Source organism: Pelophylax lessonae (assembly GCF_965119305.1).
Source record: "Pelophylax lessonae genome assembly, chromosome: 13".
Classification (NCBI taxonomy): Eukaryota; Metazoa; Chordata; class Amphibia; order Anura; family Ranidae; genus Pelophylax; species Pelophylax lessonae.
The window spans coordinates 122,488,570-122,506,110 of NC_138780.1; the positions used below are offsets into that span (position 1 = coordinate 122,488,570).

The 17,541-nt window shown below is 42.2% G+C and overlaps 1 protein-coding gene across 1 annotated transcript in view; it reads left to right on the top strand.

Moving 5' to 3' along the window:
• The window catches only part of LOC309543424 (tetratricopeptide repeat protein 6-like), a 122,741-nt gene that overhangs the window by 85,423 nt on the left and 19,777 nt on the right, over window positions 1-17,541 (top strand). The window contains 2 exon segments of the mRNA XM_082242898.1: window positions 12,526-12,558; window positions 12,562-12,681. Coding sequence (XP_082099024.1) covers window positions 12,526-12,558; window positions 12,562-12,681 — 153 coding nt within the window.

Genomic DNA, 17,541 nt, shown 5'->3' on the forward strand with positions numbered 1-17,541 from the left:
GCCCCCCGTTTGCATGGTTGGGCAAAAGCGCTGATAAGTAAAGTGTTATGCGGAATCCTCTAGATGGATTGAATCCTCTCCTGCCCTTTCCTCGAATAGTCACTCTGTAGGTAACATGTGGAAAGAAAAGCTCCACTAGCACTTAACATATATCAACAAAAACCAATCCAATCCCCTGAGTCCTCACCACCTCCATGCTGGCTGCAATGACTCTGGGAGTCCTACGATCTCCTGACTGACAATCCGGTTGCCTGCCCCACCAATATCAGCAGTGTCTGGTTTATCTCCAGCCGCCTCCTCCCAGCATTGAGGTTCAGCATACATTCCAGCAACCAGATGCTCCGTTACTCGGATGTGACATCACTCACCACGTAACCCCGCCTTTACGTGTTTTGCCATAACAACGCCATCAGAAGGCCTTCTGCTGATATCGTTGGGTGTTGGTTTGGGCACCAACAAACGTGAGTTTTCATTTCACTGTATCTTTTAACCATTTAATAAATGTAAGCCTGGATGCGCTATGAGGAGCATGTCTGCCTTTTGTTTCTGAGCCATTTATCGGGTGAGTAGTGGAGGTTTGAAGAGAGTAGTATCTATCCTAGACCTACCTATGTATCGAGGTGGTCTGGAGCAAGTTACCGTGTGTTTAAACACAAGTTGACCCACAAAAAAATGGGTCCTAAAATCGGGTGAGTGGCAGTGTGTGTCTAAGGTGGTGTGGATCACAGAATACACAAGTTTATGGCACGACTGTCTGCATGAAATAGAGCACTAACAGGAGGTGGCGATTTACCAGTGGTCACATTGTGGATGGTTTCATATTGGACTTAAAGAAGGACATTTTTGTTTATGTATAAACACACTATTTTGGTTAACATGTGAATTAATTTATTTAGTTAAGCGTCACCAATTAGGAGGTAAAGGTGCCCATACACCAAGATTTTTAGGGTTTTGCTTTGGACACTGGCAAATGAGTTGTTCTGACAGCCTGGTAACACCCCTGCCAATCTCACCATAGCTTAGCTTTTTGAGAATGAATATCTTCTCTTCTCTTTAAAAAGCTAATTGTTATTTTATTCTCTACTGACAAGTTTCTACAGTTGCTACAGAGCCATTGCAGCTCATCTTTGCAGTTTATGAATTTGCTAATCCTTGGATTAACCCTGGAGTCTGTGCATGCTGCGATGAGTCAGGGATTCAGCCATTATATGAACCTGGTTGTGCTGGTTAGGGGTTATTTACAGAAGCACTGACTGTGCCACTTTCTAGTGCAGTCTAGTGGCAGGTGAGAGTGCCATACCACTTTAAAAAAAAAAAATGAAATGCCACCATTGGATGTCTTATTGCGCTTGGAACAAGAACCCCTACTCTACATGACCCCAGGCCTCACCATGTTTACTGGGCTGCATGGGCCCTGGACTGGAATGGCAAGTGTCACTGGATAGGAGGAAGGGAAAGAATGTTGGCTGTCATAGAACACAGTTTGGACAAAAGAACCCTTCTCTAAAATGGGACTATATTGGCAATTTTACTTCTACTTAGTGGTATTGTTTAACCGTTCACTAATGTGTCACTCTACTTGTTTTCAAAAAATATATAGCATAAGTACTTTAAAATATCCATTTTTTTTTTTACAACATTAGATAAAATAAAAATTACTTTGAATACATAATACAGAATATAAAACCATTACCACTAGGCAGTGGCGTACCAATAGGGGGGGCGGGGGGGCGGTCCGCCCCGGGTGCCACACATTAGGGGGGTGTCAGCGAGCACCAGGGTGACACCCGGGGCCGGCCGCCGGACTGCCTCCGCCGCTCGCTTATACAGGAGCGCAGAGGAGGAGAAGCTGTATAGCAGAGAATGGGAGAGAGACTCACTTCGCTCACGAGCCCTGCATACACTGCGGGAAATGCCGAAGTTGACTCTGCTAGATAATGAGAAGGCGATTGGTTGCTAGGACCGCCTAGCAACCAATCACCGGCTCATTAACCAGCACTGTAAACTTCGGCATTTCCCGCTGACCGCTGTGTATGCAGGGCTCGTGAGCCTCTCTCCCATTCTCTGCTTTGAACAGTTCCTCCCTCTCTGCTCTCCTCCTCATAAGGTAAGGGGGCGAGGGGACAATTGTATTGTAAAGACAGTCGGGGGGGGGGAGGGGGTCTGCATTGTAGAGGGGGTCTGCATTGTAGAGGGGTTTTATTGGAAGGGGGGGAGGGGTTGTCTGCACTGTAAAGGGGTTTTATTGGGGGGGGTGTCTGCATTGTAGAGGGATTTTATTGGGGGGGTGTGTCTGCATTATGGAGGGGTTTTATTGGGGGGGTGTGTCTGCATTGTGGAGGGGTTTTATTGGGGGGGGGTCTGCATTGTAGAGGGGTTTTATTGGGGGGGGGGGTCTGCATTGTAGAGGGGTTTTATTGGGGGGGGGGGTCTGCATTGTAAAGGGGTTTTATTGGGGGGGTCTGCATTTTAGAGGGGTTCTATGGGGGGGGGGTTGTATTGTAAAGGGTTCTATTGGGGGGGTTGTATTGTAAAGGGGTACTATTGGGGGGTTTGTATTGTAAAGGGGTACTATTGGGGGGTTTGTATTGTAAAGGGGTTCTATTGGGGGGTCTGCATTGTAAAGGGGTACTATTGGGGGTGTTTTTATGTAAAGGGGTTCTATTGGGGGTTTGCATTGTAGAGGGGTTCTATTGGGGGGTTTGTATTGTAAAGGGGTTCTATTGGGGGGCTGTATAATTTAAAGGGTTCTATTGAGGGGGGGGGCAAGGGCTATGTCATGTAAAGGGTTCTATTGGGGGGGGTGCGGAAACTGTGTAATGTAAGGGGTTCTTTTGGGGGGCAGGGGCTGTGTAATGTGAAGGGTTCCATGGGGGCTGTGTAATGTAAGGGGTTCTATTGGGGGATGGGGGCTGTATAATGGAAAAGGTTCTATGGGGGGCGGGAGCTGTGTAACATAAAGGTTTCCATGAGGGGGGTGTGGGCTGTGTAATGTAAAGGCTTCCAAATGGGGGGGCTGTGTAATGTAAAGGGTTCCAATGGGGGGGCTGTGTAATGTAAAGGGGTCCAGGGGTATGGGGGCTGTGTACTGTAAAGGGTTCCAATGGGGGGGCTGTGTAATGTAAAGGGTTCCAATGGGGGGGGGCTGTGTAATGTAAAGGGGTCCAGGGGTACGGGGCTGTGTAATGTAAAGGGTTCCAATGGGGGGGCTGTGTAATGTAAAGGGTTCCAATGGGGGGGCTGTGTAATGTAAAGGGGTCCAGGGGTACGGGGGCTGTGTAATGTAAAGGGTTCCAATGGGGGGCTGTGTAATGTAAAGGGGTCCAGGGGTACGGGGGCTGTGTAATATAAAGGGTTCCAATTGGGGGGCTGTGTAATGTAAAGGGGTCCAGGGGTACGGGGGCTGTGTAATGTAAAGGGTTCCAATGGGGGGGCTGTGTAATGTAAAGGGGTCCAGGGGTACGGGGGCTGTGTAATGTAAAGGGGGTCTTCCTACATTTTACTCGCAGTTATTACTGCAGTCCTATAGATTTTTTTTCTGCATTTTCTGAAAGCGCACCAAAAGTCTTGCATGCTGCATCTTTGGCGCGCTTTCAGAAAACAGGAAAATAATTTTTTGGGGGGGGAGCGACACCATGGTTTACTGCACCAGGTGACACCAACCCTAGTGACACCACTGGCAGTAGCACACAGTAAGTATGCCACTGCCAGTTACATGTATTTCTGTCTGGCGCCTCAAGTCAATCGGCGCCGTTTTTGCAGAGGAGGAGGGGCCTGGTCGCCGGGTCAATGTGCGGTTCGTCGCCTGCACGCCGGTGGGGGGGGGTGCCAGATATAGGATCCGTCCCGGGTGCCAAATGCTCTAGGTACGCCCCTGCCACTAGGGGACAAATATGGCTATGTTGCGATAATTGCAAAATTGCAGCAAGTGGAAAAATTTCCAACTGGATCCTAGCCATATGATTGTACACTGGATACATGTGTTGCTACCCCAGAAGGAAAATTCCAAGGCGTTTCGAAAGTATGCAATTATCTTTCTTCTTTAGGGATTACATTTACCACTCTGAAAAGTACAACAAACAGTAAACTATGGTTCCTTAATTTGAAAATACATAATATATCAATCAATATTTATATCTATACAATACATAGTTCCATTGCACCTCTCTTTGACATGTCAGCAGCCCAAACATCAGCAGGTTTTTTCTCCACATTGTACTGATCGATACAAGAGCCTGGACAGAGTTTCTATGATCTTCCAATTTGAACCTCTTCCCGCTGGATTACTATCTGTTTGAAAGAAAGTTAGATGCATGTGCGTGTGTGTATATATGTATATATATATATATATATATATATATATATATATATATATGTATAGTATTCCTCCAATTGATGAGAAAGAGAGAATGAGTATACAAAAGAAGTTCCTCCCTCTTAGCCCCCATATGATGAACGAGTGTATATGAAGAGTTCATACCTCTCTATTTGGGTAGTACTTTTTGGGAAAAACACTTTTTTTGGGAGCAGATCTAACCCACCAACAAATGAATATAGCAATGGTTTCCTTAAAATAGAGAGGAGACAACTTATATACTATTGTACCTTCATTCCTGTAGTAATTAGGTAGTCTCATAATACTCTTTTAACTCACCAATTGTATTCATATAGATGGAGTGCCTATTTGTGTTCATTAATGGTGTTCCTGCTCCCCATTGTTTCTCGTCATGTTGTTCTGTCTGAGGAAGATGATACATCATCTCCTCGCGGCTCCTGGCGTCTTCCTATATGTGCGACCCCATCCAGCTAGAGTGTGCGGCCATTTCGGCTCCACCTTGGAGAAGAACAAGGACCACCCTTCCCCGAGGTGGAGTCAGGGTTGTCTAGGAGACAGTGAGGTCGCACGCATTGGGCGTATTTTCGCACCCCATCAGGTGCTTGGACCGGTGATGACGTCAACACGGCCGATATGATGCTACGCATGCACGGCACATGTAGGAAGACACCGGGAGCCGCGAGGGGTGCTGACGAAGTCATTGGTTGACGTAACGCGTACGGGGGCGGAGCCTGTGCATGGATGCCACATCCTAATCTACCCACGGAAGTCCATGAGAGGAGTCTGTTCAAGCCCGCACTGCTGAAGTGCCGTGCATGTGAGTGTTATTTCATGCACTATATGTTCAATAAACTAATTACAGAGAGCACTAGAGGTATCTCCCCCCTTTTTTTTTCATATTCTTGTGTACACCATGGGGCAGTAAAGAGGAGGAAAGGAGAGGAGTGGTGATTGATCCTATTAACACCCCTAGGTGTAAAGTGTGTTTGACTCATTGGAATATATGAGTCAAACATTAAGGTAAGCTGCGTGTGAGCACAGATTTGAGTGCACTTTGTCACTTTTCCATGTGGATTGATGCACTAGGACTTTCATTGTATATTGGCACGGCACAGTGGGAATCCGTTCAAGATGTATGCTTTTTGGCACATGTTTTATGCACATTTTTATGCACGTTCCTATGGACTTTAATTTTTGATTAATTTATTACACACATGATTCATTTTAATGACACAATTCTATACATTTCATCTGTATTTTATATTCACTATACAATAATTATTAATTAATTTAATGCACCAAATTATATTGATTGGTTATTAACCTTATTGTGAGTATATTTACAAATTTTATGCACAACTATTTATTAAGTATTATGCAAGTTATTGGTGCTGCATTTTATAATATTTTATTGTTTGTACAGTTGTTCAAATGGCTCTATTATTCATAGAGCCCTCACTGATAACCTGATGGTTCTTGCTGGCAGTAGGACATTTTTTTTTTTTTGGGAGAGGATGACCAAGTCAGCCCTATAAAGGACAGATTTCTGTCCACTACCAAATCCTAAAAAGCTATGTGTACAAAAATTGTTTCCAACAAACTAGATAGAGGAGGTACCTTAAAAGCTCATATAGTGCAATTTTATTGTGCAAGAAAAGTATTAATTAAAACCATACAGGTAAGAGATTTTTAACACATTAGACATATACATATAGCTCTATACAAGAACACTATAACTCCCCAATAGTCACACTTATCCATCCACCCTGCTGCAGTTGGGTGTGGATTGTCTCTGCATAAATTGCATTCAACGTAGGTGTGTTTCTCGGGGGAGCAGCCTTCTTCAGGAAAGTATTTGATGGCAAGCTTTTCTGTGACAAAAATACACATGTAAGGGTCTTTTATCATAAAATTATACATAGTTACAAAATATCTATCAAATGTTATCACATGTATATATGGGTGATACATACCCAACAATAAACATATATTAAACAATATCTTCATACAACAGCTGTCATTTTCTGCCCATTGGATCTGGAGAGGTCCCAACTATTGAGAGGTCGTCATAAAGTTTAGATATATTGTATATCACCAATTAAATTGTCTCTATGCATAAGAGGAGGAAAGGAAAGGCCATATCAATATGGTATTGCCTTTACAATTACCAGCCATACTGCAAGTAGTCAGGTGCATCCACTATGCAGGTTTCCAAAATATCCATAGCAATAAAGAGAATCTCATTAGTGTTCTAAAAATAGAATACAATCCATATATGCCTTTAGAGTACCAAATACACCCCTACACCCCAAATTATGTATTTAATGTGTTGGCCAGGTGTTTTTACATAGTAGAATATATATCAATGAATGCAGGTGACTAAGAGCTCAGGCTGTCAGTTAATAAATATCTAATAGAGACCTGAAATTCAAACACTAGTTGTATATTTAGTTACCTGTAGAGATATATTGGATCAACAAATGGGAGAAGTCAGGAGACATATGAACCAGTGGAGAGCTTAGTGGTTATGGATCTATGGGGGTGGAATGCCTCCAGGATGTATCAAGACCTGAATTTTTATGGCTAGAGTGGATAATCAGGGCTGGGAACCGCCTTGCAGGGAGACTGATATTACAGCCAAATAGCATCAGGTGAATGCTTTGTTGTCCAGCACCACATCCGATCTTCAGGTGTTTCATTGCCATCTAGTTGCTCAAGCGTGCCATGAGGCTCGATCAGCACATGCCCATGAGGTATCGTGTCATGACGCACTGCGATCAAGTTCAAAGAGCATGCACGTCCCAGGATGTTCATCCGATCGGCAACAGTGCATCACCACACCCCCAGCTAAAAGAGAGAGCTCAACAGAACCCCCAGTACAAATAAGGGAGAGACAACCCCCCCTCCACATCGGCCAGCAATCCCCCACATTTATTGTATTAGGTTGAAACAGAAAAAGTGAACTTGAACTCACTCCCAAACCAAATTCAATATAAGACCATACATAGATACATAGGGCAGAAAAAAAAATGACAGCTTGTTGTTTACATATCCCAAATATACAATTAGATACCATATTGGAATGCTCATCAAGAGAAGAAGATATATATATATATATATATATATATATATATATATATATAATATTCATATGAGTAATTAAACAGAAAAGAAAAAAGTACAAGAAAGGCTTGTAGCTAATAGCATTATTGAGGCCTAGTGATTGCGTGGCGTTAAACCTATGGATCCATCTAGCCTCTCTTTGTAGGAATATACGGTCCCAATAACCCCCCCATATGTCAGTGTGTATTCGTTCAAGGCCAAAAAACTTTACACATTGTGGATAACACTTAGATGTGTATTTTTGTCATAGAAAAGCTCGCCATCAAATACTTTCCTGAAGAAGCGGGCTGTTCTCCCGAGAAACACACCTGCGTCTAATGCAATTTATGGCGGTTCTTGCTGGCCTATTAACTTTTATTTGCTGTGTTACCCACTCCTGAGTTGGACTGTGTTGGACATCCCTATGTACCTAAATACTTCTCATGTGCCCTGTAATATATGATTAGGAAAATAGATTTTTGACTTTTCTTTTATTACAGGACACAGGTCCCTCTTCTCTGTTTCTTGAACATGATGAACTTCTACTACTGCTTGCTAAAAAGTGGAAGTGGTTCTACTGGGCTGTCCTTACAACTCATGTTTGCCAGTGCCAATCTCCTAAAGACATAAGCATGTCTCTAGTTCCTTGAATACTTGAAATGTGTTCCATAATGTACTCCAAAAAAAGGATTTTATAGTAATCTAAACCTTATTTCTTTCACCCTTTCCTGAATCTTGCAATTGATGACATCCTTGGAGTAGAGTAAAGACAGTCTTCGATAATTTACACCTGGAGCCCTTGCTTTGGACTGTTAATGTATTGGCTGTCATCCAAATTTTAGGAATAAAGTGTGGAGGCTTCTAGATTAAGCACAGAAGCCCAGTGGGGATTACTATTTTTGTGGTTGGGAGGGGTACATTTCTCTCTGATCTAGAGAGCTATGTTTGTGCACCAAATGAGGCCATCCTTGCTAGGCAGGTCAAATGGTAGAGGCCAGATGAGGAAGGGTCCACTGCTCTTCCAGGTTTTCAAGGTTAAGCTCAGGGCTGACAACTATAACTAATAATTAAATGTTTACAGAAATTATGATCAGTGCTGTCATGATCCAAAAAAGGATGGCCAACTAAGGATTTAAATCTTTCTATACATTTATGCTACATATAAGTAGGAGCAAAATAGGGTTAATCCAGTAAAAATCAATGTGACAGTGTGCCATCTAAACAGTATGAAGGCCTCCATGTTTCAGATATTTTTATTCTCTAATAGTCAGTAGCTCCAGGGTGTTTTTCTTTCAGCAGATTTCCATTTCCACATCATTTAAACCACGTTTCTCTTGAAAGTTGTAATTACATTGCAGAACACTTGTTGACAAGTATTTCATAGAAACTCAACGACCTGAAAGAAGGACCATTTGTCTGCTTTCTCTATGTAGTGTAAAATAAGATGTCTTATAATGCACCAAAAATTGTCAATAAATGTCTTTTAAAGGCATCTACTATCCATTGTATTTTATATTCCAGAGTCGTAGGAACACATTCTGTGCAGAATGATTAAAGATGAGAACCGCAAATCTATTATTTTTCATTCAAATTCATATCCTTGCAGTTAATATTATGTACCACAGTATGTATACATTGTTACAAGTATGAAACCGAACCTCTGTTCCTCTGGTCTTCAGACAGGATCAACCAGTTAGAAAATCCGATGAACTCTAAATTTCCCATTGGCAGAGATCATGTGACCAAATGATAATTGCCAGCACAGTGAAAGAATTGTGATCATTGGACCATTTGGCCCCTTTCACATGGTCGGTACAATCTGGTCTGCCAGTTTTTTAGGCAGATCTAATTGGAAGCTCTATGTAAGTCTTAGGGCAGGCGGATGTAAATTGATGTGTATCTGTTCACATCAAACTACTAAAGTCTTTGACCTTTTCAGTTTTTCCTGGACTTAAATGTGATGGATAAGAGTCAGTCTGATGTAAACAAATGCAAGTTCATATACTGTATAGTGTGTTACTCTCGAGCTATCAATATATGTGTATTAAAATGAGTAATTTGGCTGCTGGTAGCACTCTATAGCTTATCTACAGCTATTGTAAAAGGTATGTTATAAAGTGAATAGTGCTGCGCTGCCAATTAAGCCGTGCAGTATCCTGTGTGTATTTTATATAGTGATCCACAGGGCTTTTTTTCAGCGGGAACGCGGGGGAACGCAGTTCCGGCACCTCCAGAACTGAATGTATGTAATGGCAAGGGGTGCTGGGGTGTGCTGGAGGGTCTATTGATGCTGGCTAATAGGGAATCTATTGCTGCAGTGAAAGGGGGTCTATTGTTGCTGGGGAGGTCTTCTGTTGCTCATAGGGATTTATTGTTGCTGGGGTGGGTCTTTTGCTGCTGGTGGGTCAGTTGTTGCTGGGAGGGATTTATTGTTGAGGAAGGGGTCTTTGTTGCTGGCTGCTGGGGGGTCTATTGATGCTGGCTACTGGGGAATCTAGTGTTGCTGGAGGGGATCTATTTGTTGCTGGAGGGGATCTATTTGCTGCTGGAGAGGATCTATTTGCGCAGAGGGTCTATTGTTGCTGGGGAAGTCTGTTGTTGCTGGTGGGGTATCATGTTGCAGGGAATCAATCATTGCTGGGAGGAATCTACTGTTGAGGGAGGGGCCTAATGCTGCTGGCTGCTGGAGAGTCTATTGATGCTGGATGTTGGAAGTCCATTGTTGCAGGGGTGGATCTATTGTCGCTGGGGTGTCCATTGTTTCTAATTCTCTAAAAGGGGTGGTACTGGGAGGTGGGTAGCAGGTAAAACCAAGGAATGGTGCTTGGGGTGGGTAGGGGACGGAGTTAAGGGGTGACTCAGAAGGGAGGAGTTCCTGCACCTATTCTCTGAGAAAAAAAGCCCTGGTAATCCAACAAAATAAAATGTAAATAAATAAATATCTGTTCAAATGCACAAACTCATAAGTCATGCAACTCAAATAAAAAAAGAAGAAAGGTGCATAATTTATCGCATATTTACAACATGCACTATGCAAGTCCACAAAAAAAAAAGAAATTAGATCTGATGCCTGTTCATTCAAATATTTACAAATATTGTGATAATCACAAAAAAAAGCAATTGAATAGGTATAGCAACTAAGATATATAGTAAATAGTCCTTATTGTATATTCATGGTTTATCCCTTCACCATTTAATTGTGTGTGTCTGTATATTATTATATATTCTTCCCTTCTTCCCAGTGACACCGCTGTGCTCTCTGGCCTCTCACCTCAAGGTTGCTTTAAATTAGCATGAATTAATATCTCCCCCTTGGTAATGCTGTATAGTCAGCTTGCCTCTAGGGGGTCCTCTGTGTTCTTTCCCAGTTCTCTGCTCTCTATAGTGGAAGTAAGTGCTCTAAGGTGCTCTTAGGGGTCCTCTATTTAAAACATGAAAATCTGCATCACTCCACTAGTACCACACTTGTTTCCGTATCTACATAATTTCCGGTATACCTCTGCTCACGCCCTATGCATTATGTCACGCCCATGTGACTTCTTCAGGGTATAACGGAGGGTGTGGATGGTGTCCTTATATAGTCTATACTGATTGTCAATGATGGCGGCCATTTTCAAGAAGCCCGTTATGATTCCTGTGAGATCTATGGCGGCACCATTTTCTCATAGTCCATGGAATGTTTGTACCGTCGCAATTTTTCTTATGACTTATACTCCTGTCAGTCATTACACTGGGGTCCCTGTATATATTGTAATGACAGGCAGGGGTTGCTATCTAATGACTTATATCTATGTTTATATATGTGTTGGTGGTATGACACTACTGCTATGGGCTACCTATGTATTAAAACTGAAGCTCAGGGATACCGGGAGAGACGTAATAAATGCAATTACAATTTGCAAGGGGGGGGGGGGGTTAAATGACCAATAATATGAAGAAACAAATTAAAATTGTACAGTATTGCAATGTAATCCTTGACTAAAAATAAGGGACCGAATTTATTATATGTTACTTAATGTAAACACAAACATGTAATCAGATTAAAAAAAAAATCCTGGTAAAATTGTTAAAATACAAAGAGCGCTGTATGTATAGCAGGAGAAGTACCTACATAATTTATGTGGATGGAGAACGTGGTGCAGGCAGTGAAATGCTATACAAAAGAACCTGTATGTATAGTAAAGAGTGATTGGCAAATGTTGTTTCTATGTGACATGCAGTGTCAGATAAATGTAGGCGTATAACCTAACAATGTCGTACAATAACTTAATAATAATCACTGACAAAACAATTCAGATCAAATTATATATTTTAATATTTACCAGTAATTTTTTTTATCAAATTACATGTTTGTATTCACTTTAATAAATGGTTGAAGGAATACACCATGAATATACAAAAAGGACTATTTATATCATTGTCATCCAGCTACCTATGGATCCAGTATGGGTCTGGAACTCTCTGGTTTGTTGATGGAGACAAAACAGGAGGCTGAGTGAGAGTATGATGGGTGCTGGTAGCATTACCACCCTCTTGTTGCCAAATGCCCCTAAACCTCATCCTTCCTTGCTTTCACCACCAAGCACCTCTCACAACCCCAACATTGCCTGTTCTGGAACGAGCATACTTTTTCTAGAAAATATGATTTATATAAATAGCATTTTGCATAATTCTTTCTAAAGTAAGCCTGTATGCACTTTAAACATTCTAAATTGTTACCAGACATAAAAAAGCCTGAATGTAAAGCTACTTTAAATATAAATATAACAGAAAAAAAATAGATATGGTGATCACACAGATTAATTTCACACTGTTTCTTGTAGCACCACTTACAATGAGACCTTGCCAGAGTAAACTTTATTGAGATGTCACTTGCATGTCTGGGACCTTAGGTGGCTGCTCCCATCAATATATATGATTTTTATTGCTTTAATTTTAACAGTAATGAAGATTAACAATGTGTCTCTAAAGAAAATCACTGATTGGTTGTGATGAGAAATTGCTCTTTGCACATTGCTTTTTGCCTTATAGAGCCATTTAGCTTTTTCTCTACGTTTGTCAAAGCCAACACTTTGCTTTCCTTGTAGGCACAGGGATCCTATCAGAAAGCTTGGAATCAGTAGAATACAATAGCCTTGGATATCAATCCACAGAGCATGCTAGGATTTGAAGGTCGTGCTATTGTCAGCTTACAGATGGGGGACACATTTGCTGCACTGCAGGACATGAACGCTGCAATAAAGGTATTTTCATTTAGCCTTTTGTCATGTTCTTAATTTGTAATTTTATATTATATGGCGTGTGTATATATACAGTATAAAACATGTATAGCCAAAACATTTTTTATTTTGAACAGAGTTGGCAAGAGTTAGAAACCCCTTTTTGCATTTTGTCCTTACGAGGTAGGTTTACTCTCTGATAGTGGTCACCTGAAAAAATCCAGGTGGTAGGTGTAAATTGCGGGGATACTGACACTAAAAAAAAATCTGTTATTTGGTGAATTTCTCTTTTTTAGGGCCTGGAATAAATAGGGGTTGTTTTGGCTTCCCTCTATTTAAATTACAAATATGTACTATCTTTCTATTGTTAGCTAGTCTATCAAAGCTCTGATAATATTAATGGAGATGATATAACAACAATATTAGCTATAATACACTGCACAAAAAAATTAAAGGAACACATTGAAAACACATCAGATCTCAATAGGGAAAAATATCATGCTGCGTATCTATACGAATATGGACTGAGTAATTTGTTAGGAACTAAAGAATGGCACATCGTTTGATGGAAATGAAAATTATCAACCTACAGAGGGCTGAATTGATAGACCCCCCAAAAGTGAAAAAATGATGTAGCAGGCTAGTCCATTATGCTGAAATTTCATCGCAGCAACTCAAAATGGTACTCAGTAATTTGTATGGCCCCCACGTGCTTGTATGCATGCCTGATAATTTCAGGGCATGCTCCTATTGAGACGAAGGATGGTGTCCTGGGGTATTTCCTCAAAGATCTGGACCAGGACATCAGAGCTCCTGAACAAACTGAGGTGCAACCTGGTGACATCGGATAGACTGAAACATAATACCCCAGAGGTGTTCAATTGGATTTAGGCCAGGTGAACATGGGGGCCATTCAATGGTATCCGTTCCTTCATCACCATCAGGAACTGGCTGCATACTCTCGCAACATGAGGCTGGGCATTGTTGTGCACCAAGAGGAACCCAGGACCCACTGCACCAGCTGAGGGTCTGACAAAGGGTCCAAGGATTTCATCCTAATACCTAATAGCAGTCAGCTTGTCATTGTCTAGCCTGTAGAGGTCTGTGTTTCCCTCCATGGATATGCCTCACCAGACCATCACTGACCCACCACCAAACCGGTCAAACTGAATGATGTTACAGGCAGCATAACGTTCTCCACGGCTTCTTCAGACCCTTTCACATCTGTCACATGCTCAGGGTGAATCTGATCTCATCTGTGAAAAGCACAGGGCACCAGTGGCGGACCCGCCAATTCTGGTGTCCAGTGGCTAATGGCAATTGAGCTCCACGTTGCCCAGCAGTGAGCAAAGGGCCCACTAAAGGACATTGGACCCTCAGGCCACCCTCATGAAGTCTGTTTCTGATTGTTTGGTTAGAGACATTCACACCAGTGGCCTTCAGGAGGTCAATTATGTAGGTTTCTGGCAGTGCTTATTCTGTGCCTCCTTGCATAAAGGAACAGATACCGGTCCTGCTGATGGGTTAAGAACCTTCTACGGCCCTGTCCAGCTCTCCTAGAGTAACTGCCGGTCTTCTGGAATATTCTTCATGGTCTTGAGACTGTGCAGCTGAAACTGATTAACAACCCCCTCTGCTACCTAACTGACCAGATTAATATCCCAGGAGTTTTATTGACTTGATGCTATACTCTATTTAAAAAGTGTTCCTTTAACTTTTATGAGCAGTGTCTAAACACAATTCTCAAAGAAGCAAAGGTCTTTTTTTTTTTCAAAGGAAGTAAAATACTAACATAGAAATTGAAAAGAATATTACAGAGCATATAAAACAAAAGAGCAGAGATTATACGTTACGTAAGTACACCCTCAGTTTTCTGTGTCTCTTAGCTGGGCCCAATGAGAAAAAGAGGCCGTTCATCGCTGGCCTTTACCTTTTTAAAGCACGCTCAAACACAACCCACACAAGGCAAGACAATTAGGCACTTTATTTTTCACATCTCTAGATGGTCTGAAACAAAGCTCTCCTATTCCCATACACCATTGCCAGGGGCTATTCATCAATCCTTTTTTCAGATGAAGAATTCTGATATGCACTCTTCTGTTATACACACCCTGCTGGGTAAACCTGCTCAACTTGCAGTCCAAGACCGCCAGAAATCTCCAGATGGCTTAGATATAACCAGGTCTCAACAGTCGAGAAATATCTTATAATAAAAAACATGTTGCGTCTTCCAACAAGGCCTCATTCACATGCCCATCCGGAGCCACACAACTGCCAGATCAGTCTATTTCTGCGGCAAAGATGGCCAGGTTAAGCAAGCCAGTGCAGATTTCATTCCACTGTCCGCTGTCAATTATTTTTACAGGCTGATTGTAAAACCTACCTGGCCTGGCCAAACCCACTGCAGAAATATGCTGATCTGGGTGGTATACGGCCCTGGACAGCTGTGTGAATGAGGTATGTGAGTATAGCCAGAACTTTTTTTTGGATAGAGTAGGAAAGGGTTAGAACTCTTGTCAAGTTTTTATTGCTGTCTGTTTCCCTATTAGGTAGAATTACTCTCTGTATTTATCCTAAGGCAGGTAAATCTTTTAAGAGGAAGAACCTGTTCCGGTGACAAATGTCTAAGAGAGAATTCCCTTCATTTGTAGAGCTTTCCTACCACATCCTGTTGCATCTCCAGGACAGGAAGTGAGGAGATATTTCCCCCAGTGGGACACAGACCACATTAAAAAAACACATTTCATCAAAAAAACAGCTTGATCACATGGGTGTAATCAAGCCATCTTTTGGTGAATTGTGTTATGGAGAAGTGACCAGCGAGCAGGGACAATATGGTACCAGCTGTACAATAGACATTTCAATAAAAAGGGTTTTGGAGTACAATATGTTGGTGTGAGCCTCCCCAGTCTTCAACACCTATGTGATCTGTTTGGAATAAATTGAAATGTGATTGGCTGTCGCAGGTTACTGCAAATTACGATTGATCTTTTGCACGGCCATACTAAACGAAGCCAGTAGTCCAAGAAAGAGAAATAATGACTTTTTTATCATAATGAAGAATACTGTAAAACCTAATAAATACTCAGAGCCTACTGCACTTAGAGGCGCCTTGTCTTTTTATCTTTAATACTGTAAATTTGTCTTTTCTTGTAGAGTGTGTAGACTTTACAAGGGTCACCTTTTCCATAGATATGGTTTGGCAAAGTATGGAAATGGAATACAATGTCATGGGCGTTAAGCCAAATTAACAATGCTGTGATGCTACTGTAAATTGTAAGGTGTCAAGTTGTAATTGTTATTTAGTTTGGTCTATAATTTGTGTTGAAGGTCATTTGTGCCTGTTACACTGCACATTGCATCACTATAGTTTTATTAATATGGTGTTTTGACAGCAAGCTTGTAAGGTTTACAGTCATTGAATTTAAAGAAGAACTCCATCCAGGATAAGTGAATTATTAAATTCCCCCTGTCAGTACTTTACAGCAATCCTAGTAGAAACATTGTATCTGATTCCTAGAACAGAAGTGGCAGGCTAGGCCAGACAATTTTGCAAAATTCTAGTCCTCTGGACAGTCCTTTAGAACAGAGGCTCTTTACTGGCAGTACCTATATCTCTTGGGAATATGGCAAGAAAATGATGGGTTATTGGACTGTGTATCTATGAAAAACTAGATAAAAAACTAAAACTGGATTTTCTGCAGTTCTGAACCTGAAGTCAAATAAAAATATAATGACAAACGAGTAACATTGTAAGTAATGGTACCTTCTACATTATGTTTTGATTGCATTAAAACAATAGCAAGTATTGCATTAGTTGTAACTAGTTTATGTGATTGGGAATTGCTATTTTATTTATAAAAACTTTACACAGCATATTTATTGTAAAGTTTAGGGGATCTAGCGCTTGGGACCACGTGCAACAGCCGGTTATCTTAAACATAAGTCTTTTTTTTTTCTAAAGTAAACACAAAGGAGCTTCCAGCAGAAAAACAAAACTTCAGGAAATGCAACACAAAAAGTCTGCTTATCTTCAAAAGTGAAACAAGGGTTCCCCTCCCCCCCCCCCCGGGTTAGCAGAATCCTGCCTTAGACATTTTGTAGCATACATACAGCACACAGCCAGGTCTCCTCTCAACTCCTACTCCAACCACCAACACTGGGAGTTTTCTGCCTTATGTGCTGCTTCTCCAAGGCTGCTTTACCCTGTAGGAATCTGAGCCCCTGTAGCCAGGAGTGGAGGCCCTTTTCCCACCCGAATGTCCAATCATTTAGTGAAGGGGGAATTATGGTGTGGGGTTCCTTTTTAAAATGGCTGCGACATATGGACGGGGGCTGGCCTGCAAGGTAAACATCTCTCGAGGTCGCATACGTCTGGGTCTCAGCCTACATCACAGCGTTCCTCTTGGCTGACAGCCCCCCCCCATTTCGAGGGAGAAGCGGTTCTGTCTGGAGTGGTGCCCGCCTGGTTCCCGGTATGATGAGTAGCTGTCCCCCCTCTCCCCCTGGATGGGTGTAGGGTGGACCCGGGCCCCTCCCTCATCTTGGTACCCCCCAACCCCATCTGGGGTAGTGTGGTGGGTTGGAAAAGTGGCAGGGCCTGGTGTGCTGCACTGTACCGGCTGGGGAGGGGGGGGCACTGGCTGCTACTGGTGGTCCTGTGCCCAGATCCCCCTTCCCCATGATGGATGGCGTTAGGGCTCCAGGAATCCCTCCTGGGTACATGGGAGCCTCATGGAACCGTGGTCGGTGGCCATTTAGCCGTAGCCAGCATAATTTCTTTGGGGCCTATGAGTTTCTTATAGCCGGAGGGCATGTTTGTGTAGTCCGACGGCCATGTTTGGTTAGTCCGGCGTGCTAGCAGAGCGGCGGCCATGACAGTGA